This window comes from Camelus bactrianus, chromosome 20 (genome assembly GCF_048773025.1).
Source record: "Camelus bactrianus isolate YW-2024 breed Bactrian camel chromosome 20, ASM4877302v1, whole genome shotgun sequence".
NCBI classification, from domain to species: Eukaryota; Metazoa; Chordata; class Mammalia; order Artiodactyla; family Camelidae; genus Camelus; species Camelus bactrianus.
The window spans coordinates 12,076,855-12,100,729 of NC_133558.1; the positions used below are offsets into that span (position 1 = coordinate 12,076,855).

Below are 23,875 nucleotides of genomic sequence, written 5' to 3' on the forward strand. Positions count from 1 at the left end.
TTTTTACTGCATTAATTTCTGTCATTTTTCTCATTAGAATTTCATCTGTATCTAAAATATCTTATCTCCTATTTGCTTTGTCTTGCATCAACTCAGTTTGACTTAGCTGTTATATAAATGCCTTGTCGTTGGAAAAAATCAGAGTTTTTAGGGGTTGACTTTGACGGCTTTGAAGAGGGGCTTCATCAGTTCAGAAACTATTTTAGATGGTGTTACGCAGAATACAAGACTGTCCCATAGAATCAAAGACCTCAAGTAGCATTTTGGGTGGGGGGAGTGTTAAAAATAGATTTCTGGAACATTACGGAGGTCTCTCAGGCTCAGATGACGTCATTCCCCAAGTTACCTTGGTCCAGAAGTTAAAGTAGTGTCAGATTGTTTGTCCTCCACTTGCAGTGCATCAGTGACTAAGTCAGGAATCCAACTCCGATTCTTTAATGCTTTCCATCCCTTCATGAGCCTGCTTCTTCTGTCTCCAACTCTGCATTTTATTTGAGACAATTTTGTCTTCCAGGTAGTATTATAACTGGCTGTCAGTATACTCAAAGCCTAACTTTAAAAAATTATGATAAAATACACATCATGTAAAATTAACCATAACTATTTTACAGTAATTACTAAGAAGCTTTTATTTAAGGTGCCAGATGAAAATGAAACATTTCCCCTCCAACTGGAGGAAAAATATTATAATTAAATTTATGTTTTGCCATATTCTACTTGGCACAAAGAAGACTGAAATTGCCTGTTTTGTGGTTTCTTCATACATTTTAGCTAACTTAATTTGATTCATTTGAAAAATAAACATTGATTTTTGTGTGCATGATGGGGAGAATTAGATTTTCAATACCTTTTAAAATGTATTATATTTGTTACGTATCATTTTAGATGCCTCATTTTTAAACTCAGCCTTTCTCAAAGCAGACTTTCTTCCATTAGTTGCAAGAACGTGTATCTAGATACATTTTCTACCAAAATATGAAATGCTTTACAGTTGGAGTTGCCAAGGCTATGACTGTGTCCTTTATCAATTTGCTGAGTGTCTGTAAACCTCATATAAAATCCTTTGATTTTTCTCAGTTATAAGTCTTTTAATCCATGTCCGTGTACTTCTATATGGACGTCAGTAGAATTACTACTTTTAGAATGCCAGTTTAAGAGCGGTTAGCTTTTCCTGCGTCTGGCTTTGAAATGCAATTTAAAAATGATTGATCTGAAATGTCATTTAGTTAGATGTGAATCATTGTTGTTTACTAGTGCTATCTGAAGTGGAAATGGGAGTCTAGCCACAAGAAATATCTTAGGCATTTCCTTTTCGCCAGGGCATGGGTGGCAGTGAGTGATCACCAAAGGCCCTGTAAAGTGATTTTTGTCAGAAGAAATAATTTTTCGTATTGCTTAGAAAGTACTATTCCCTGGGTGACTCACGAAGTTTTCTTAATTCCTGAGGTGCTATCTACCTGGTACTAGTTTTCTAAGGTTCTAAAACTAGAACTATAATCTTTTTTTTTTTTTTTTTGGTAGTCAACCCAGCCACTCCCTGCACTTGAATCTTCAGGCAGTGGCTCTGTTTGAAGAATAATGCCCAGTACGATAGACTATAATCTTTTAAAATTTTCTTAAATAAAGAGCCAAAAGGAGCATCGGTCGTATATGTACACAAATAATTTGGGAAGTCCAAAAATGTGGTTATCGGTCTTGTTAGCTGCTGATCAAAGAATGGGAGGTGATCAGTGAGGTCTGTAACTGGTGCCTTAAGCAGAGACTTGTAGCTGTTGCAGAAGATGGGGATAATTTGGAAATTGCTGCTTGTGTTAATGCATGAACAGTGTAAAGAAAAAGACATTGCAGACAATTGGTATAGAGGGGATACAGAAAGCCAGACAAGAGAAAGGGGTCATAACCCAGCAAGTCCCTTCTGGATATATATATCCAAAAAACAAAAACACTAATTTAAGCACATACATGCACCCCAGTGTTCATAGCAGCATTATTTACAATGGCCAAGATATAGAAGCAACCTAAATGTCCATTAACAGATAAATGGATAAATAAGATGTGGCACATACATATGTACACACACACACACACACACACACGTGCGCACACGCGCGCACGCACACACGCACACACAATGGAGTACTACTCAGCCATAAAATTTTTTTTGCCATTTGCAGCAACATGGATGGACTTGGAGGACACTGTGCTAAGTGAAGTAAGTCAGACAGGGGAAGACAAATACTGTATGATATCATTTATGTATAGAATCTAAAAAATGACAACAAACTAGTGAATATAACCAAAAAAAGAAGCAGACTCACAGATCTAGGGAACAAACTAGTGGTTACCAGTGGGGGGTGGGGAGGGGCAGCGTAGGGGTTGGGGAGAGGAAGGTACAGGCTCTTGGGTGTAAGATAAGCTCAAGGATGTATTGTATGACACGGAGAGTATAGCCAATAATTTTGTAATAGCTGTAAATGGAAAGTCACCTTTAAAAATTATATAAAAATTTAAAAAATAAAGTCAAGAAAAAGAGATCATAAAACAGACTGGTAATTCAGGGCTCTGTGATGACTGAAGTCTCATCTTTCTAACATCTCTGCTTTCAGATTGCCTGTTTGGTACCTGTGGATCAGTTTCAGCTTTATCAGCGGTTAAAGTTTGAACGAGGTATGTATGCTCTCTGCTTTTGATCCTGATGGCGAGTGTGTTTTTTACATGTGTCCTCTTCACACTAACCTGCGTGGAAGATCAAGGCAGCTGTGGGCTGTCAGCAAAGCCACAAGGGTACTCAGAAAAAAGAAAACTGTAATGGCAACATAAACTTTCAACTTTCTCAGCCACAGCCAGAAAAAAATGCAGACTAGTAGGAAATATAACTTTCCTTATGTTGGCTGTTTTTGTATTTTTAATTCGGCTCATGTGAGAGAAGTTCTGCAGAAGTTGAATAGTTTCACAATAACAGTATGACAGAAAGACGTGAACCTCAAAATGGGTTTTACCACCAGTTTTCCTTCTCTTGAAGATGATTTCAAAACCTTAATCCACCCAAACATTTTTACTGCTCATTGTAATAGTCACTCCGTTTGTTCTTCTGATCCTACACTTGTGATTACAGTGATGGCTGAGTCTGTCACCCTAATGCTGTTTACAGTGTATAGAACTACTTTCTGACTTTGGACTTGGGGTAGTTTATATAGCTTTTCTATTTATATTGCCTTTTTATCTGTAGGAATTATTTTTTGGTGTGTTTTTCCATACCTGGTAAGTAGGAGAAAATTGTTTCCCCTGGAATTCATCAGACTGGTGTAGCCTCGTCGAGTATGTAACATAAACTGTAACCTAGCATGAACATACAATTTTCTGACTGCTAGCTTTTTAATCGGGATTAATAAAGTCTAGAGATGAGAGGGTAGGGGAAGAGATGAACATTTATCTGTCATGTGCCAGGAAATTTGGTAAGCACAATTACCTTCGTCTCATTTAACTTTTGCAATTACCCTGACACGAAAAAAGAAAATCATGCAAAGCATAAAGTGGGGAAGAGTTAGGAGTGTTTGCAGGGGATGGTATTTGCTACCTATGACCACAGTTTGGTTCAGTCTCGTAGGCTTTTTATTTTTAGCAAGCCGAAAGCAGCTTCATCTCTCATGAGCAGATCATTTAACTGAATTTGTAAGGCTGATATATTAAGGTGAAGTTCACTAAAAAATTCTTGGGTTACATTACCTGAATTGCATGGTTGCCCTGTAGAAACATGCAAACAGGATGCTGTTGAACATGGAATCAGAACCAGCAGAGTCAGATGAATTTTAGGTTTCCAATGGATGAAGCATAGCCTGATTCCCTGTCCTGTGTGGATTCTTAGCCAACTAGAGGGATTAATGGTGCGGTAGTTTATATTGGACCCCCCGATCCTTCCACGTGGGCTGATTAGATTGGACATTATAACACATCAGATGCTGATTAATGGGGTCAAACATCTGCCCAGCCATTCTCCCACTTTATCCTAATATCCTCTCATATAAAAATAAATCATTGCTGGAACTTAGACATTCACCCTGTGGATGGATGTGACTGGTAGCCAGTGCCATGATTTGAGGGCTTCTTACCTAGATAAAGTCAAAGGAGTTAGGTTGAATTTTCAGACTTCTTCTTAAGCGGTCAGAGCTGTCAATCCCACCAGTCCCACTCAGTAACCAGGGCTCAGCCATTTATAGCGTTCTGTTGCCCCAGATGCTCCTCTGGTCCTCCATGACCACCGACCTCGTCCCCACCCACCTGCTGCCCCATCTGTCAGTAGCAGGCCTTATTCATCATTGTTTCTGGACGTTTTATTAGCTAAAATTTTCCTTTTTTTTGTAATTGATTCTAATTAATGTCTGATTCTAATTAGACAAATTCTAGTAGTATGGTGCTACACAATGCAGTTTACTTGATTGGGATGATCTTTATCTAAATTGTATACTTCCTTTTTAAATGATAGACTTCATGCCCACCTCAAACTCAAAACTTACCAGCAAGGTGAGTGTGAGGGCTATGTCAGGAAAATATTTTGCGTGGAACTATTTAAAAGGGGATCTTGGGATGTTATCAAATACTAATATTATGAATGGGTTAAGTAACTACTGGTAGAAAGTGAAACTCATTGACTGGACTCTGGGGCAGAACTGGAGAGGTTGTTTTTACTCTGAGAAAATGTAGAATCAGGTAAGTGGCAGCTCCTCTATCTTAGGAAGAAAAATTATCATTGGTTTTGTTCAATTCGTATTGCTACCAAGTTGTTTTCTCAGTTTTTAGTTTGCCATCCAGTGTTTTAATTTTCCTGTGACACGTTTGATTAGCTTGTCTTTTACGTCTTTGTTTTCATCTACGTCTTTGAGGGGAAAATCTTTTGAATAGGAATGGTCCAAAATCATTACTCTGTTTACGCAAATCAGAGAAGTGCCATTTGGCATTGATTGGTTAGTCTATGAATTCACTTTCCGTCCATCTGTGATTTTTCCATTGGCTACTGCTGTGTTTGTAGATTTTCCTTTCTGGGTCTGTCTTCCAATATTAACAAAGAAAAGGGAGTACTGAGTTTGACATGTGTTCATGATTATTGCTTTACTTTCTACTGGTTCTCAAAGCATATGTCTGATGATTAAGGTTAGAATTTTGTTTGTCTCTTGTTTCCAGAACCTACTTTTTCAATTATTTTTTTTAAACTGGGCTAAGATTATCCATCTCTAGTCCTTAAACACTTTTTCCAATTTTTGTGACCCTTTTAACTTACTGTGACTGCAAGTTGCTTCAGTTCCTTGGCAGGTTAATGTGTCTGTTCTTGGACATTTGTATATCATATAGTGGCTGGAAACTCTTACAAATGGTGTAAGTGCCATTATTGTTCTCCTTCATAAAAAGGTGACTGCAATGGGAATTTGTTTCCCTGTTATCACCTGTGAATCCTACTGCCTTCACTGGCATATTCAGTATGTAAGTTATGTATGTACTGAGTATCTGTTATGTGCCAGGGGAAGTTCCAGGGGTGGCTTCAAGCTGTGGTTCCCTCTTTCTTTGAAAGCTCTTTTGTTCTCAGCAGTTTTCACCAGCCTCCTTTCATTTGGAGTCTTCACATTTATGACACGGCTCTTCAAATTTCACCTCGCTCTTGTGTTTGTCCTGGGTGAAATGCTCCCACTCCACCTTTGGTATCTGATTATTCAAGTCTTATCTCACCAGAGCTCCCTGTATAGCTGTTTGGCTTCTTTTAGTGTTTTTTTTTTTTTTTTTTCTTTTTAAGGCTGCATGACACTAAATGACTTTATCATCAGTTCAGCTTTATTTTTTTAACATCTCCCACCTCTCATTAGTCACCTTCCTTTTCGTAGTTTCTGATCACAAGCTTAGTCTTATCATCTCTGTGTGTACGTGTGTGTGCAGGTGCACTTTTTTTTTGAGCCCGATTTTCTGGTGTTTTGTGGTAAATATATGACAAGTGTAGGGTTTCCTTCTCAAGCTACTCTGTGCTTTCAGATGATAACACTTTCTCCTCCACTTCTCAACTTCTTCAACTTTACCATCCAGTTTTTTTTTTGTTGATCACATTTAAATCTACAACAGCACCCTCTAGATGTTTCCATAGCTCTCCTAAACTGAAATGTCTGCAAAAAAAGACATCTAATAGCAGGTTAGGTGATATTTCTAAAGGGGTCCTGAATTAGAGGCACAATGTTAAGTGTTTGCTTCTTCCTGTCTGTGCTTCCATTTCCTCATCTATAAAATGGGGACAGTAAAGGAATGATTGTCCTCAGGCTGTTGTGGAGAGTAAATGAGTTAATACTGAGGTTGTCACGGTGTGCATTCAATAAATTGTTACTATCATTATTGTTATTTTTGTCATTGTTGTTCAGCACTTCCACCACCAAATCATGTCCCTGGTTTTTTAAACTAAACTAAGAAAGCATCTTCCAGAATCTAGATCGTACCTGGGACTGAGTGCACAGTAATATCACTCCGTTTTCTTTTCTTCTTAATGCAAATCTTTTTCACTGTGTTTCCATCCTTACTGTTCTAGATTCTGGAGAGTTGTATAGAAACTTGATAATCAGTACAAATTTCTTACACCTCTATCATATCAGTTTCCTTCATACAGTGTATTCTCTTTTTTTTTTTTTCTGCTTTATTGAAGCTATTTTATTTTGAAGGGTGGTAATTAGGTTGATTGATTGATTGAAATACTGGGGATTGAACCCAGAACCTTGTGCATGCTAAGCATCTGCTCTACCACAGAGCTATAGCCTCCCCTGCCCATACAGTGTATTCTCACCCAAAGCATGAATCCACCTTCTGTGACCATCTCCGAGGAGATCATGACTTGCTGAGATGAAGTGTTCGAAGTTGCTCCTTAAAGAGAAAAGATTTTCATGATGATAGGGGTTTTATAGTCTATTTAATGATGTGATTGTATTTTTACAAAAATAATGGTATTCTAAGACTAAAAAAGGCCTGATTCCGTTATACTCTCATTAACCACGAGTTATGCAAACTCCTGACTTTTAATGGTCTCAATATAACAGTGTTAGACTAGATAATCTCAAAAGTTGTTGCCAAGTTTGAAATTCTGTGGTTCTCGTCCATTATCTTAAGAGCAGCCCCTCTGCTGATGGCCACCTCTGTTTGGGTGTGTTTACTGTAGCAGATGTTAATTCCAATCAGTTTGGTTTAATTGCATTTTAAGTATCTGCAGAAGACCTTTGTTCTTTGAGATAGCAGAAAGCCAATTAATTTTGGCATACTTAAAAATGCAGTGGGTCATAAAAGTTAAAACAGTTTGAATTATTTCGGCTGATAATCAAATTAGCTTGAGTGCATGGTGTTTCCCATAGTAATAAAAATGCATGCAATGTCTTTTTTTGGCACAGCCTCACAATGGTTGAAGATGGCAGAAAAGCCACTCATGTTAGCTGAGAGAATATATAACAGGATTAAAAAGCAATCTCCCCATGTCTAATGCTGATAGTTTCAGGTGGGAAAACCAAGAGTCTTGAGTTCAGTTTTTGAAAACTGAAAACAATTATTGGGGTCAGACGTGGTCTTTAGGTTTCATGGCAGTTTTATTTTCTTAGAATGTTTCTATTTCCTAATAATCGTCAGAGTACAGAATTAGAAAATAGTTTTAAACAGCATTTCCTGCCTTGCATAATTTACATGAACAAGCAGAGTCTGGGGATCAGATAGTCTTGGGCTTTACTTCAGAAATCAATTCTAATTTTCATAAGTAAATTCCAGTTCAAGTCTGTGACTTCGTCTGTCTCTGATATAAGTATGTTCCAGTTAATCACTTTTAAATCATGTTCAGAGTAAAGTGTTGGGGGCACTATTCTCTTTTTCTAGATTTCTTAGCTTTTCCCCACCTCAGAGCTACAGGAAGCTTTCATCACTGCTGATACAGAAGAAATGAATTGACTATGCACTGGGGTTTTTTTTGTTTTGTTTTTTTCATAATTTTGGAATAGAAATTGGAAGGAGGAAGGAACTAATAACGCTTAAGAGTTTGGGATAAGTGTGCATTTTGTTTATCAACATTATAACTGTGTTTCTCAGGCCACAAGCCAGGAGGTGGAATTGAATTCACAATGATAGTAACAAAAAGTGTTTTAGAAAGTCTCCCATTAACCCCGGGGGCTCTCCTTCCCTTCAGACTCCTCTCAGATAATTGGTGTGCAGGCGAGAGTGAGGAGAAGGCGGCCCTGGCTCATGTGACAGTGATTTGGCTACCACCTGGTGTCCATTCATCTGTTCCTTTTTAGCTTGGGTTCTGGAAGTCCTGTTGGCTACCAATGTCTGATGCCTCTTCAGTGTTTTTCCCTTTTCTACCAATCTGACTTTTAGGCCCCACCCACTTGTGATACACTCTGGTACCTGAGATATATACAGCAAAATTGTGCTCTTAATGGCCTATTGGAGTTATAATTTTAAAAAAGTGAAACAACTCTTAACTTCTGTTGACTTTTACTGGAAGCTGCTCTTCTGGGAGCTAGACTGAAGGTCAGTCAGAAGGGCAGATGCCATGTTTTGCTCAGATACCTTTTCGGGGTAACATGGCCAGGCGTGGATGTCCGGACCCCTCTTCCAGTTGAGGGAAGCTGTTCTCCAAGAGACTCCAAGACGCCCTGTACAAAAATCTCTGTGGGTAGTTGTTTCTGATCTCTGGAAATGCCTGAATGCAGGGCTGAGCAATACAGAAACTTGCCACAGAAGCTCTTTTTTTTTTTTTTTTTTTTTTAACCATTGGGAATTGATCTATGGATACCATTTCTTTCTTTTTCTTTTTTCTTTTTTTTGTAGATGCCATTTCTTATACTTCTGTTGCTTCATTCATTTACTCAATGAATACTATGTTCCAGGCACCTTTCTAGGTCAGTGTGGTCAACTGGGATGACAGTATCCAGCTGAATCTCTACCAGGAAATTTTGACAGTGTCACCTTCAAAATACGCTCTGAATTCTCAGTACTTCCACTTCTAATGTGGGTCGTCTTGATTGGGTGTACCATCTTGAATTAGATCAGTACAATAGCCTTCTAGTTGATCTCTCTGCTGCTACTTTGTTCTGCTACCATCTATTTTTTTTTTCCTACAGCAGCCAGAATAATCTTTTAAAATGGAAATCATACCACAGCACTCCCCTGATCAAAATGGCCCTCCCCTGCAATGGTGTCTCATCAAGTGTGAGCCTTATCATCATGATCTGCCTTCAGGCCCTTGGTGACTATTCCCAGATAATCTCCTGGGGACTCTTCCCTCTGCTCACTTAGTGCCTTGTAAAATTGGCCTGCCTTATTACACATGTAAATCTCTTTGGCATTATTGGGATACAAGTTGGAAATCTGTGGCTGCTGATTCATGGCTCTGATTTATAGGCTTAAATGTGATGATTAAAAATGCACAGCTATGAAAAAAAAAAACCCCTCAAAAGTAGAACTAATGTTTGCTCAGTGTCATCTGGTTCTTACAAATGTAACAGTCCCAAAGGCTTATCTTTCCCAATTCTAACCAAATTAGTAGTTACCCTGTTGAAAGAGTAGAAAGTGTGCATTTGAGTTGAGGGGTCTCTGTCATGAATCAAAAATAGAGAAGTCAGAGAGAAAAACAAGTGAAAGAAATATTCTCTAGAGACACCAATGTACCTGTTCTTCTCGTTCAAAAATAACAGAACTCATGAATTTCTATAGAAGACTTGCGTGTGGCTATTTGACGATAAGGGCTAAATCTTCAGTCTTGTCTGTAGCTCCAGTAAGAAGAATTGAGTCACTACTCCTTTGAATACTCCATTCTTAACTCCTTGTTAATTAACTTTGCTCCTTACTTTAACATAGAAATATAAAACTGGAGAGGACTTGCACGAGTTTGGCTAGATTGCTCCCCACCTCCTCGCCCGTCCTCTTCCCACCAGAATAGCCATTTACTCTGCCTTTAACGGTTTATCAAGAGAACGGTAGCAGACCTCCCTTGGCAAGTATCTTTAATGTAGCTAGAGCAGTATTTAAAAGATGTAGGACAAGCTCAAGCACCTGTATGAAAATCTGTGCTTCCAAACAAAAGGTACATGGACAAATGATACCGTATTGCTACTGTGGGTGCCTCCTGTATTGATGGACTTTGCTTTAGGCTTTAATCATGTGAGATTCTAACTAGCAGAGCTTTCTTTTTATTTAAATTATTTTAGAAGGTGGCTGATGGGAGAAGGGGTCCGTTTGAGAGAAGTAATTGGTTTAAATCAGTAGGTATTTGGTTTCTCTTGTCTCCCCTGACCCTCTGCATTTATAAAGGGAAATTTTTTGATCCGCTAGGGTGGACGGGAATATCCTGAATGCATCCCGTCTGATTGGTGCTGATTGGCTTAGTGGGGGGGTGCTTGAAACCCTGGTGGGGAGATCCAGAGACACCTCCTTGTGACATGCTGTGCTTCTAAGTGCAGAACCTAAGCCTGCCCTCTAGGGTGGCTCTCCCTGGAGTTGAAGATCCCAGACAGACATGCAAGAGCAGTTAATGAACAGTAAACTAGAATATATAACCAAAAACCAAATACTCTTTAGAAGAGTATTTGGTTTTTCATACACATGTGAGTGTGACTTCTAGGATAAAGACCTGACTGTATATAGGATGCTCAGGAAGCAGGAAAAGTTGATCAGCAAATATGGTTGAAAGAACCACCTCTTCTAGTTAGGACTTCTCTTCTTTTTGTGCTGTATGAATTCTGTTCTTCCCTTTCCCACTCTGTGCTCCACACTTGTCTGTGCCAGCTTTGGTTTTAGATATTTATGCTTTCACTCTCAATTTGACTTGCGTTCAGTGATATGTTGGTAAACAAATTTTTGAGGGGGTGGGGGTCGGGAGAGGAGGCTTTTGATTTATAGTGTTTGCCAGTTTACAGGGTGTAAATACTTCCACTGTGGCCGATTTCCAGCAGCCCGTGTGACGTCGCTGAACGAGGAGTTGGAAAGAATGTGGGGGGTTCTTGTGAGTCAGCAAGAGCCCACTCCTAGACGTGACTTTTGGTGTCCTTGCTCAGCATTTCCTTTAAGTACAGAAGGAGACTCATCTTTTATTTTTGTGCCTTCCAAACTCTGGCTGCCTACAGAGTTGCTGTTCCAGGGTTTTTCATTTTTCTTTAATCTCTGTTTATGTGGCACTGTAGCTCTTTCTAACTTAATCTCCTTGTGTTTCATCTCAGCATGTGTCATCTGCTGTGTGCTGCAATGCGGAGGGACTAGTTTTACCTCCTGATTCTAGAGCTGATTAAAAGGGGACACTTTATTGTGGATGCTTGGACAAAAAAAAGCATAAAAAGCTTTCTGTATATTAAAATGTTTCTGTATTTTAAAAGCTTTCTTACTTCCATCCCCTAAGATCTGCTCACAGATGTTTGTTAGTGATTTTATTTTTGTTATCTTGCGAGATGGTCTGCTGGTTATCACATGGCCTATTCCATGAGTACCTGCTCTAAGAAGTGTGGCAGGGCTGAGTGACCTCGTAGGTTTGGATCCGTCTTGGAGACCAACAGTAGAAATCACCACCCTTGGTTGTACTACGCTTCCATAAATGTTGGCCTAGAAAAGAGAATAAATGGAGGGGAGAAATCTTCAAGCTTGAATGAAAGGCAGTAGACCATCACGTTTTCTTTCTTTACGCTTTAGAAGTTCACCTGGACCCGTACAGAACATGGTGTCCCGTGGCAGACTGTCAGACGGTGTGCCCTGTTGCGTCGAGTGACCCAGGACAGCCTGTGCTGGTGGAGTGCCCTTCTTGCCACCTGAAGTTCTGCTCCTGCTGCAAGGACACTTGGCATGCAGGGGTCTCCTGCAGAGATGGTCAGCCGATCGTCCTGTCAACAGAGCACGGGTAAGAAAGGAGACTTTGTCCTTGGGATGGTCCGCTAGTATTCTTAGAAGTATGTTGCTTGGAGGAGGTGTAATCTTGGGATGGGATTTCAAGATTAGTTGTTTCCCTGCAGAAGTATCTCAGAATTGGTAAGTTGTTAACAAAGAAAATAACCCAATAAGCATTTCTAAAGGGATTTTAATTATTTACCCCTGCACCCAACCCAGAGACGCTTTCAGATGTTGCTGAAGTTGGCATTTGTATGAGTTTTGATTTCTCTTGAGGTAGGGAGGCATGCGGTCCCCTGGTTCTGACTGGGACAGCGTGGCTTGTCCATGGCTGTTTACTTCGGTACCATAACCACCTGCAACTGATAAGCCTCATACCTCCCGCTTGCGAAGTGGTGCAGAAATGATTTTTTCCCCTGACTAAATTGCTGGCTCGTGAGGTGTCTAGTCATATCAAAAAGAACACAGCGGTGGAAACAACAGCCCTTCGGTGTAGCACGCTGCTAAAATTCGTGTGTGCTAGGGGAAAAGAGCTGATCTTTCAATACTTTATGCTCTGAAAACACGGTGCCAGGGTTGAGATTTTGTTATGATGAGAAGCAGTTCACCCCGTACCTTGAAGGGTGGAGGGTTTTTTATGGCAACAGCAGGGCCCGGGGTGAGAGACCTCTGTGTTTGATCCCTTGCTGTGCTAGGGGCTGTGGCTGATGTGGCATCAGCAAGCCAGCGCTGTACGTCCAGTTGGCTTAATCACCCAGCGCCCTCGGAGTGCGTGGAGCCAGTCTCCGGGGACAGCGATGCTCGCTGGCTGTGATGCTGCGCTTGAATCGCCAACCGGGCAAATCAGGAGGGGAGAAAGATCCAACCCACGTGGCGGGCGTGTGCCCGCCTAACCCGTACCTGCTGCATTTTCACTGCTGTGGCAGGACGGTTCCTGGGTATCACAGGACGAGGGAAAGATCCCAGAGGAAAGAAGCGCTGAGTTCTGACATTGTCACTTGGCATCTGGTGCACTCGTGCAAGTCACTCGGCCTCCAGGAGTCTATTTCTCTGTTTGCTGGGGGAGGGGAAGGTACGGGTTCACTGCCACATAAGGTTACTGTGAGCACCACATCCGATCATAGGTGTGACAGCACTCTGTGAACTTGGTGTCTCTGTGTGCTGCCTGGCGGTTTTGGCGAATAGCAGCTAAAATGCAACCCGGTGCCAACCAAGGCTCACCTGGCCCTCCCGCCCCTCGGTTTGTGCTGCTGCTTTTCTGTGCCCCTTGAGCCTGGGAGCCTTGCTGGCGGTTCCCCTGTCTGGAGCCGGTCTCTTCAATGCCGTGAGGCATTGATTTTAAAGTACGGATAGTTGACTCCCGCCAGTCCCCTCCGTTTGTTTATGCGGACAGATTGTTAGATGGATGATCTCTGCCCTCGTCAGATGCCGACCTATTTTCCTGCTTTGTGGCAGGCTTCTTGTCCTTTTTTATTCTGTGTGTGCTCAGGGAACGAAAGACTAATTTGGCAAAACAATGAATTCAATCAGCTGTGGAAAATACAATTATTCTATTGACTCAAAGCCAAAGATAAATAAATTAAGGTTCTTTTTTTGTTTTGAGGGATCTGAACAACTCATAATATGTGTCCCTCCTGTTTTTACCCCCACCCTTTCCCTTGGAAGTGAATTAAGCACAGAGAGTGAAGAGTTCACTCCCTACCCATCAGGACCCCTGGGAACTCAGTTGATGACCGTAGAGTTGGGTCTAGAAGAGCGTTATTTGACTGTTTAATTAATTATACTCAGCCCACTTCCTCCATAGCTCTGGTTAATGTACACCTTGTGGTCTGTGCTTTTTGAGAAATCAGACAGCATTCTCAATCCCTACCCTATAATTTCTCATTCCTTTTGTTTCGAGGCCCCTCTTCGGGACAGAGGCAGAAGCCCCCATTAAGCAGTGCCCAGTGTGCCGAGTTTACATCGAACGCAACGAAGGCTGCGCTCAGATGATGTGTAAGAACTGCAAGCATACGTTTTGCTGGTACTGCCTCCAGAACCTGGACGTAAGTTCACTTGGAAGAGCCTCCTCGTGTGATCTGGTCTTTCTTTGCACTGTATCTGCAGCAGCCAGGATCCCACGGGCTTTCCTTTTAAAACGTTGAGCCCAGGAGGGGAAGGTATAGCTCAGTGGTAGAGTGTGTGCTTAGCATACACCAGGTCCTGGGTCCAATCCCCGGTACCTCCGTTAAATAAAAATAAAAAAATACAATACCGAGCCTGTTTTGGTTCTGCAAAGCGATTCTATTTTTCCTCATGAGAGTTCCACAGCCTGCTAATTCAGGGACCTCTCTGTGATTACCATAGGGGTGTCACCTTAACTCTAGAGGCAAGCTTTTGTTTTAGGGATGTTTCCTGCTTTGGGGGCAACATCTTTCTCTGTTTTGTCCAGGACTCTTAGTGTAGTCATTTTATATTGCTCTTGTAACCGATTACTACAGATTTGTGGCTTAAGGCAACACACGTTTCTTCTGGGTTAGTTCTGTACATTGGAAGTCTGGCACGGGCCTCACTGGATTAAAATCCAAGTGTCCTCGGGGATGCGTTCTTTCTGGAAGCTTGAGGAGAGAATCCACTTCTTTGCCTATTTTAGCATCTGGAGGCTGCCTGCGTTCCTTGGCCTGTGGCCCCCTTTCCCATCTTCAAAGGCAGCAGCATCACATCTCTCTGACCCTCCTTCCTTTGTCGTAGCTTCCAGAGCCATTCCCTCTGACACCAGCCGGGCAAGCGTCCCTGCCTTTGAGGACCGGCGTGATTAGATTCAGGCCATCTGGGTAACACAGGGTAATCTCCCCCATCTCAAGGCCTTTAATCACACTCACTCCACACGGCAGAAGGGACTTGGTAACATAGTCACAAGTTCTGGGAAACAGGCCACCGGCCTCTTTAGGGGAGCAGTTATTCTGCCTGCCACAGTTAGATTGGTTTTTTTCTTTTTGAATTTAAGGGGAAAAGCCATTCAAATCAATAGTGTCTCTTAATTATTATCTCATTCATGGGCTTCATAGCAAGATTTTACTGTTCTGTCAGGGTCCCCTTTGCACCTAAAGGGGTCTGGCCTAATTATCCACCCACACCTCCACCCTGCAGGAAGTCTGTCTTCTCAAATTCTGTCCAGTGCTGAGGCCAGTGGTAACCTCCGGATGAAAAGGGGTGAAAGACTGGTGAGAATTCTGTTGTTTTCAAGGCTAGTGTTTTACAGTTTGGGGCGGCACAAGCTGTTTATCGGGATTCCCTACTTTGGCAATTTGGGCCTATAAAGGAGGTCCGTTCCAGTGGGAGCCCTCACTCCTGGTTGGATGGGTGGCTATTCTTTTCACAGCTTCTCATTATAACTACTCAGTCTGCTTCAGTTCGATAGGCCATTTGTGTCAGGGTTTTAGTATCATCCACACTCAGCAAGTGAGCGCAGTTAAAACGTGAGACGCATGGTGACCACACAGGCCTGAGTTTTAACAGAAAATGAGGGAAGTGGGTTAGGCTGACACCTACAAGTAAGAGCCTCCATCAGCTTGATGATGTCAGGGTTTCAAGGTGAGGTGTGCACTGGGGAGAAGAAAACTGATATTTTAGATTCTAAAAGCTCAGCAGCTCAGGTTGATAAACATGTTTTCCTTCTTTTAAAAAAAAATTCTACTTACTATAACTCCTTGAATTACAATTATGTTTGATATTAGAGACCCCTCCTAGTTCAAATGAGTGACAGATTCTGGATCAGGATTTGCCTCATGATTTTCCCCCTTCATGCTTTACAAATGAAAGAAATCTTACTTTTTAAAAAATTTTCCTTCAGGTTTAACCAGGCTATTAATTGCATTCATATCCACAAGGAGGCTGAGCCCATGAGGTTCTCTTTAGGAGGCAGGAGTGTAAGAGAATAAATATGTGCCCCAGATCTCTCCATCCTTTGGCTGAAATACGTTTGGGGTATGGCGTTGCTAAGAACACAGTGTTCTGTCCCTTGTGCTGTTCTGGTGTGCGAGGTGAAATGGTACAGATGTTCAGTTGCTAGCTACACAGCATCTTCTTCTGGTCATTGTTTTTCAAGATCTCACTGTCTCAGTTTTAGCCAAGGGCATTGGCTTGTTGGTCATGAGGGTTTTCTGTAGGCAAGTGTTCCATGTCAGATGATGGTGTTGATCTTTGTTTATAGGAAAGTTTTAGAGCATGGGTCTAGGAGAAGGGTGATTGTCCAAAAGCCAAGCCTGAGACAGACACCAAAAAGAATGGTTTTGAGTTTTGCTGTGGGGAATTGGGTTTGTTCCTGCCCTGATTCTCATCTCTGCTGTTTCAGTGAATGAAATATTCTTCACCTTCTGCTTTGGGAACCTCAGAGACGTGTCCCCTTTGGTTATATCTTCTCTCTCCTGTGACTTCTGCTTCTTGTCTCTACTCTCCAATATACCCAGGCACTCCACTGTGTCCCATTTGAAAATGAATAACACTTTTCTCAAGCCTACGTCTTTCCCTTACTGCCGTGCTATTTCTCTCCTTCCTTTAGAAGCCAATTCTCAGAAAAGCAGAATCACATCTAGCAAAATCCTCTGGTACGCAGGCAGATTCCCACGTAGTCCCACCCTGGCTGTATTCTTCCCAGGCTCTGAGGGATTGCTGCAGGGAAAGGTTCAATGGATACTTCAGTCCTCGTCTTACTTGGACTCTCTGCTGCTTTTGTTTTGACATCTTGACCATCACTGTGCCGGTGATACCATCTCTTCTGATTTTCCTTTGTTTCTGGCCACTTCTCAGTTTCCTTTCCAGACTCTTCCCTGGCCCATTCTATTTTTTTTTTTTTAGTGCATTTTGAAAAATTGAAGTACTGTTGATTTACAATATTGTGTTAGCCTTAGCCCATCCTTAAATGTGGGTGTTCCGTAGCCTCTTGGCTTCTCCCTTTGCTTCTGCACCCTCTCCCTGGGTCATCTCATCTAATTCTGTGGTCTCTTCAATCCAAAGACACTGCTTCCCAAGTCTTTCCCCCAAATCCAGATCTATGTAATCAGCTGCCTTTAGCACAGTACTGCCTGGCTGTCTCAAGTATCTCTCGAGTCCAACACATCCAAACCGTGACCATCATCTTCCCAACAAAATCCATCTCTATGCTGTCATTCCCTCCCTAGAGCCACTGCCCTCCACCCAGTGCTTCTCCCTTCTCTGTGATTTCTTCTGCCTGTCCCCATCTAGTGAGTTATGCCCTCTTAATGTCGCATGACTGTATTTACGTCTTCTCTGTCTCAGCCCCTGACACTTAATCTCTGCTGATTTAATACAGTGGCCTTTTAGCTGCCTCACTTAGAGCACTCTCATTCCATCCCACACCTCTGCTCAGGCGACCTTTCAAAGACAATTGGTCAGGTCATTAATCTTTTTTAAGAATCAATCAACAGTCATAAGAAGTATAATCAGTTTTTACTCAATGATCTGTGAAACTGAGACACTGTCTGAAGATGACGGGCTCGGAATTCCTAGAGGCTGTCATTAGCATCACCTGAAGGAGCCTTTGCTTCCGCGGAGGTGCTCTGATCTGGTTAGCATCCACCTCCCAGTTCAAAACTGCGTGTTTATCGAAACCTCTCTTTGCTTTTCAGAATGACATTTTCCTCAGACATTATGACAAAGGGCCGTGTAGGAATAAACTCGGCCACTCGAGAGCCTCAGTGATGTGGAACCGAACACAGGTACCCTGACCCAAAAAGGAGCATGAGAGAAACCAGACTTAGGATGACTGAAAAAGCGCAGTTGGTCATCCTCCCCACTCTGTTCCCTCCTTACCCCTCCCTCCCAGCCCGAGAGGTTCCGGGGGTTCAGGGGCAGAGCAAGCGAAAGGCAATGGAGCGAGTGCCTGACGTTAATTCACGGGCGCCGTCTCCTAGAGGAGGAGCGAGGGGGTCAGGCCACGGGGCGGCCAGGGAAGTAACAGTGACCTGCAGGATGAAGGATGCTCTTTCCTCCTTAAAAAAAAAAAAAGTGATAGGATGACTTTCCTAAAGCCTCTGCTGTGAAAGGCAGGGCTCTGACACCCCACGAGCCCCTGCTGGGGCTCAGATCCTTCTGTACACACCTCCATGTGTTTACATGGCAGGTTCAAAGGGAGTCCTGGTTTATTTTTAATAATATTTTGTAGTTACTGCAGGCCGTGTTCCTTTGGAGGGAGTCCGTGTTAATAGCTTAGTCACCATTATGAACACCCCTCTGAGATGGTTGAGGACGCTCGGGTGGAGCGAGCCAACGCCAACAATCCACGGTCACTCGGAGCTTGCATCGGAGCCCGAATTAGCGTTTGGCTTGCCCTTCTCACCTTTGATTGAGCCCTTGGTGTCTCCCTGGTTTGGATCCAGTTCAGACCAATGCTGGGCACCAGCTAAAAGTTCCCATGATTGTAACTGCTATATGTGCCTGAGATGGTGTCCTGATCAGTTCTGGCTGCTGTCACAAATTACCGTAGTCCGGGCAGCTTAAACAGCAGAAGTGTATTTCTCACAGTTCTGAAGACTGGAAGTCTGAGATGGGCAGCGGCGTGGTTGGGTTGTGGTGAGGACCCTCCACGTGGTGTACAGTTGACTGTCTTCTCACTGTGTCCTCATGTGACAGATAGTGGAGAGAGAAGAAGCAGGCTCTCTGGTGTCTCTTCTTCTAAGGGGACTAATCCCATCATGAGGACTCCAACCTCATGTCCTAATGACCGACCAAAGGCCCCCATTTCCAAACATCATCATATCTGGGACTAGGGTTTCAACATAAGAATTTAGGGGAGGCACAGATGGTCCACAGGTGGTGGTAGAGTAAACACATAGGAAGATTTAACTGCTGAAACAGGCTTTTCTTCTGCATTTCCAGGTGGTCGGGATTCTTGTGGGATTGGGCATAATTGCCTTGGTGACTTCACCCTTGCTGCTCCTGGCTTCCCCTTGTATAATCTGTTGTGTCTGCAAGTCCTGCCGGGGCAAGAAGAAAAAGCATGACCCATCCACAACCTAAGCTCTCTGTCTGTGTCCATGTGCCAGAGATGTCTGGGTTGTACGAGACAGCACAGTGATAAAGCCCCACTTAGTGAACTCGCCTCCTCCTCCTCGCCAAACTTTGGAAGTGCCTCTGTGTCCAGACTTTGAACTTGCCTGCCCACCTGTGGCATCCAGAAAGGCCAAGCACTGATGTGTGTTCCCGTGTAAAGAGAACCAGGTTCGACAGTCCAGGTTGTGTCCCCAGAGCATGTCGGGAAGCTTTGGGGTCAATGGGGAGGAACTAACACATCATCATGTCATCATCCGAAGGATCCCACTGGATCATTCAACTTCCAGCCAAATCCAAGGAGCCCGAAGGAACATTCGGTGTAATAAAGGTGTTGTCACGGCTGGCAACACACCTGATAACTGAGGAGCCAGTCTGTTCTGTGTTGATTTGACCACCGTGAGAAGCATGGGGGAAAGCCTCATGTAGCAGGGGAAGGATAAGACTGTTGAAGGGGAAATTCTTAGAAGAATTAGAATTCTTATAAGAACGATAAGAGGGCTGCTTATCTTGCTATGGTGGTTCTGCCTCTGCCGATTACTGGGTGTGCTGTTCCCAGCGTTCCGCCAGTAACTTGGCAGAAACACAATCGGTTTCTCCTTGTGTGATCTCAGCTTCAAGCTGGAGAAACTGCTGTGCAGAGGGAGTTGTCCCTTCCCAGGAAAAGGGCTGCTACAGGTAAAACAATCTGGTCTGAGTTAGTATCTCTCCCCTGGGTGGTAAACCTCTCTTCCAGCCAGTAGCTGTGGTCTACAGGATTGTTTTTATGAAGTCTGAGTAGTGTGGCAGAGATTGAAAATCTTCATCAGAGGTAACAGGGACCTTTCTTGAGCACTCTGTTTATGCACCCAACAGATTTAGAACTGGACCTAAAAGTACACACCAAGAGCAGACATTAAAATCCTTGGGGACATCTAGAATCCATGTAACTTGCTGCCTGCCCAGAATTTTTATTCACTGGACGTGCACGGATATACCCAATGGTACACACGAAATAAATGTTTACTTAAAAGCCATTCTGTCTTTCCTTCTGGGACTAATATGGTTCATTATAAATCAACCTAAAGATTTTTTGCATATTATATATATAAATTTTAGGTACAAGTTCATAAGTTCCCTAAAGGTTTCAATTCATAGATAAAACTCTTCAAACAGTCCTTAGTATGATATCATGCCATCTCGATGTGTAAAACACTAATTGAAAGTCAAGTTATTTACGTATTTTCAAATACGATTCAGAGCAGCTCTCTTCCCAGCAAAGTTGTGCTCTTTCAAAATCTGTTAGGGCAATCGGAGTGCTTTTTGTATGTACAGGGCGCTGATAAAACAACAAAAAATACCTAAGAAATAAAATGCAAGTGCTTTATATGTATCTCAAGTAGTTAGGATTTGCCTCACCTCACTGTGGCTTATTTTTTCCCATTATACTGTGAGTCAGATTTTGAGTAAATGAGTTTTGAAAAGACAACACCTTTTACTCTAATGACAGGATTGTGTAACTGCCATTAGCAGTGTAGCCCGGTGCTTCGCGAGGACCGTATTAAATGTTAGTGGACAGCGCTCCTTGAAGCTGGGGCACCACGTCGGGAACTGTCAGGACCTGTGATGTTTTCTGAGGTGAGTGGGTAACTAGACTATTACATTGCTGCTATCCCGGACCTGTTATTAAAGAATGATGCTTTGCCAATGTAATGGAATGAATCCTAAGTGGGGATGTGTATATTTAAGGAGCTTTAATTCACGTGTACATATTGATATCTGATATATGTATAGTACGTCTATTGGCCTTGTGCATTTTTATTTACAGTTTGTATAGAACACAGATGAGAACTCTGGGACAACTTTTGAATGGCAACCAACCAAAAGAGATTTTTAATCATGCGTTAGAAATTTCTCAATATTAAATGTCTTTATTTTCCCTTGACACTCTACAAACACTTCAGAAAAAAAATCGGTATCTTCTATCACTGTATTTCATATTGGTATAAATAGAAATGTACATAGATTTGAATAATTTGCTTTGTCTTACACTGCCTCATTATAGTGCAGGGCATTTTTAACTGCTCAGGGGATCACAGGAACTCAGCTGAAATTGAATTTTTGTATCTAAATTGTCAGCCTTGGCAATATATTCTTTCATTAATGTACCCTCCAAGATGGTTCCTTAAACAGGGGCTGATTTCAAGTAACCTGAAATGCTGTGTTATCAGAGGCAGAGCTCCTGAATTTGGAGTAAAGGTGGAAGAAAACATCTCTGCTCATTCCTTGGCTAAATTGAAGGAACTTGTTCTCTCACAGAGATCCTATGAACGAATTAGCTTACTTTTTTTTTTTTTTTTTTTGTAGGGGATGGGGAGTTGGGGGGTATTTGTCAAATAGATTTAAAATAACTGGATTTAAGTTTTTAAATGTTAAAAAGTGCCTGAAAAATGGTGACGTCTTCCTTAAATCGCTAGCTTGTGTGAGATTTTCAGAATCAACAGGCACAGGTTGGTTGGTTAAAACCCAAATATATCTCTGGTGCATCAAAGGGCGAGTTGCAGGGCAGCCTAGAGATTTTGTTTATAACAGGGAAAGCTGACAACTTTGATAACAGAGACTGATGTTTTCATTTCCGATAACTGGCCAGAGAAAAGGTTTAACCTTGTCTCCTTCCTCTCTCTGTTTATCGGTTCTATCCTTTCCTGGTTGCCTTTCTGTTCTAGGAAGAAATAGGGTGTCTATGTAATACTATTTGGATGTTGTGGCAAAAATCTTTTCGTGTTTTCAGTAGTGGAGGCCATTTGAAATAGAAATTTAAAAAAAAATTTCTTCACTGCATTGTGATCTGGGTGGAATAACTCACCTTCCAGAAAAACTATTGGATGGAATGGCACAACATCTAGCTGTTGCCCCTTCTAGGAATTTTTTTCCTTGTTATTAGGTAGGGAAGGTGGGAGAGGAAAGCCATATGGAAGCAAGTTTTAGACTTTTAAGCATCCTGTTTGTTCATGCTGTGGATGTTTGTTCCAGACTTGAAATCTCTAGTTTGAAAGAGGCCTTTGAAAAACAATTCACCGTGTGAATTTTCTTGTAGCTCGCATCACAAGACTCTTACCTATCCAGGTTTGAAAATCTACACGTTTATTTGAATGTGAATCACTGTTTCTTGGAGCCCCAAATTGTCTCTTAAAGATGATAAGAATCTACGTATGTATTACTCTAGCCTTCCCTACACAGTGCTTCTAAAAAACTTCCTGGTCATGAATGGATGCCTTTATGTATATAGAATTGTGTGTATATGTGTAGCTTTATAGACAGTTTCAGAATGCCTTAGATAAATGACATTTTATACAGCTGTTACAATTGATGTCTATAGGCTATTACATCTCATTTAATTCATGATTTAGAAAGTTTTGTTGTGTATTTAAGAAATTGCTGTTGTGTTATATTTTTCCAAGTATTGGAGAGGAGAATAGCTGTTTTAGTCTTTCTGGCCCCAATAAATGTGGAGCAGATAATCAAGTGTGTTTATTTTTTGTTACGCTGTATACTTCTAGACACGTTCAATTTTATCATCCAGGAGCCAACCAAATCACTGTTAAATCTTAGGTTCAGAATGGACCGAAAGCACCCGAATCTGCAATGCCATGTTCAGAAGACACTCTTGCTACTTTGCTTCTTAAAAGAAAGGGGAGCAAGTGTTATACCCTCGCTTGTTGCAGGGTCTTTTGTTGTGTGTGTGATATTCCACTGGTTAACAACTCAAACGTATGTCGTTGCAAAACTGAAAGCTCACGTTCCTATAGTGGTGTTGATGCCCTTTTATTGAATGTTATATGCTTCTAATATGATACCTGAGAACAAAGGTTTACAATTGACTTATAATTAAAATTTCATGTTCTGAGTTTTCAGTTTTGGGAAATCAGTAAGATCATTTAAAAACATGTTTGGGTTATGGTTTCTTAATTTGCTTAATCGTCTCCTAGAATGCCAACATGATTTCATTTTTGAAGTCTGCTTATTATTTGCTGAACTTGAATTTGCATTCCCAAAGAATTATTGAATGAACCATTTTATACAGCAGTGATTTTAATTAATCCCCTAACCAGCAAACTCATTGCAATGTAAATTATGAATCTAGTGAGTCTGGAGAATTAGAATTAGGTTTTTCTGTAATTCAATTATTTTCATTTGTTAGATAGTAAATCTAGTATTTTTTTTTTTTTTGGCCCTAAAGATAGTATCCAGCTCTACAGTATGAGAAAGAAATGAATTTCTTCAAATAATTTAATAGCAATTATAGTGTGTATTATTTATATATTTATATATGTGGGGTTTTTTTTTTTAAAGAACTTTCGAGAACAATCTTATGAGATAAAGGGAGCAGATATTGGATCTATTTCACAGAGAAAGCAAAAATGGTTTTGTGTTCGTGTCTTGCCAGGGGTCATACTACTGATGAGTGGTAGCTGGAAAAAAACGCCAAACTCCTTGAAAGCTGTTCTTTCATCAGCCAGTAATTCTGAGCTTGCCTTTACTGTTGTGTGTGAGTCCCAAGAGAATGTCCTCCTGTCTCAGTTGTCTGCATATTCAGTGGAGGCATATGTAAGATATAATTTATTATTTCAAATAATCATTTAGAGTCTGGGTTGTAGTTTGTCTGAAAGCATGCCTAGGACAAAGGGCCACCCCCTGAGATCATCCCCAGTCACCCCCCTGGGGTTCAGCTAGAGGGGAAGGGCAGGAGACAGGAGCTGGAAGGTGATTCATTAGAGAAATAACGCAGTGATGTGCATCTGACTTGCTAATACTGGAACTGGAGTTACAGCTGGGTCAATGTACTGACTCCAAAAGCCAAACTGTTCACCTCTTCCCCACAAATCCGAGCTACATTGTCATCAGTTCCTTTTAATGTTTATAATAAAGACTCAAAGTGATTAACTCAGATCCAGATCGTCCCCTGTTGACATTACTA

General features: G+C 41.7%; 1 protein-coding gene across 4 annotated transcripts in view; it reads left to right on the plus strand.

Moving 5' to 3' along the window:
• Positions 1 to 22,418, plus strand: part of RNF144B (ring finger protein 144B) — a 133,787-nt gene extending 111,369 nt beyond the window's left edge. For all 4 annotated transcript variants that reach the window (XM_074348147.1, XM_010974259.3, XM_010974258.3 and 1 more), the window contains exons 4-8: positions 2,607 to 2,667; positions 11,680 to 11,884; positions 13,772 to 13,916; positions 17,499 to 17,588; positions 18,748 to 22,418. In XM_074348147.1, the coding sequence (XP_074204248.1) occupies positions 2,607 to 2,667; positions 11,680 to 11,884; positions 13,772 to 13,916; positions 17,499 to 17,588; positions 18,748 to 18,888 (642 nt within the window). In that variant the 3' untranslated portion in view covers positions 18,889 to 22,418. The remainder of the gene's footprint in view (positions 1 to 2,606; positions 2,668 to 11,679; positions 11,885 to 13,771; positions 13,917 to 17,498; positions 17,589 to 18,747) is intronic.
• The last annotated feature ends 1,457 nt before the right edge of the window (positions 22,419 to 23,875 follow it).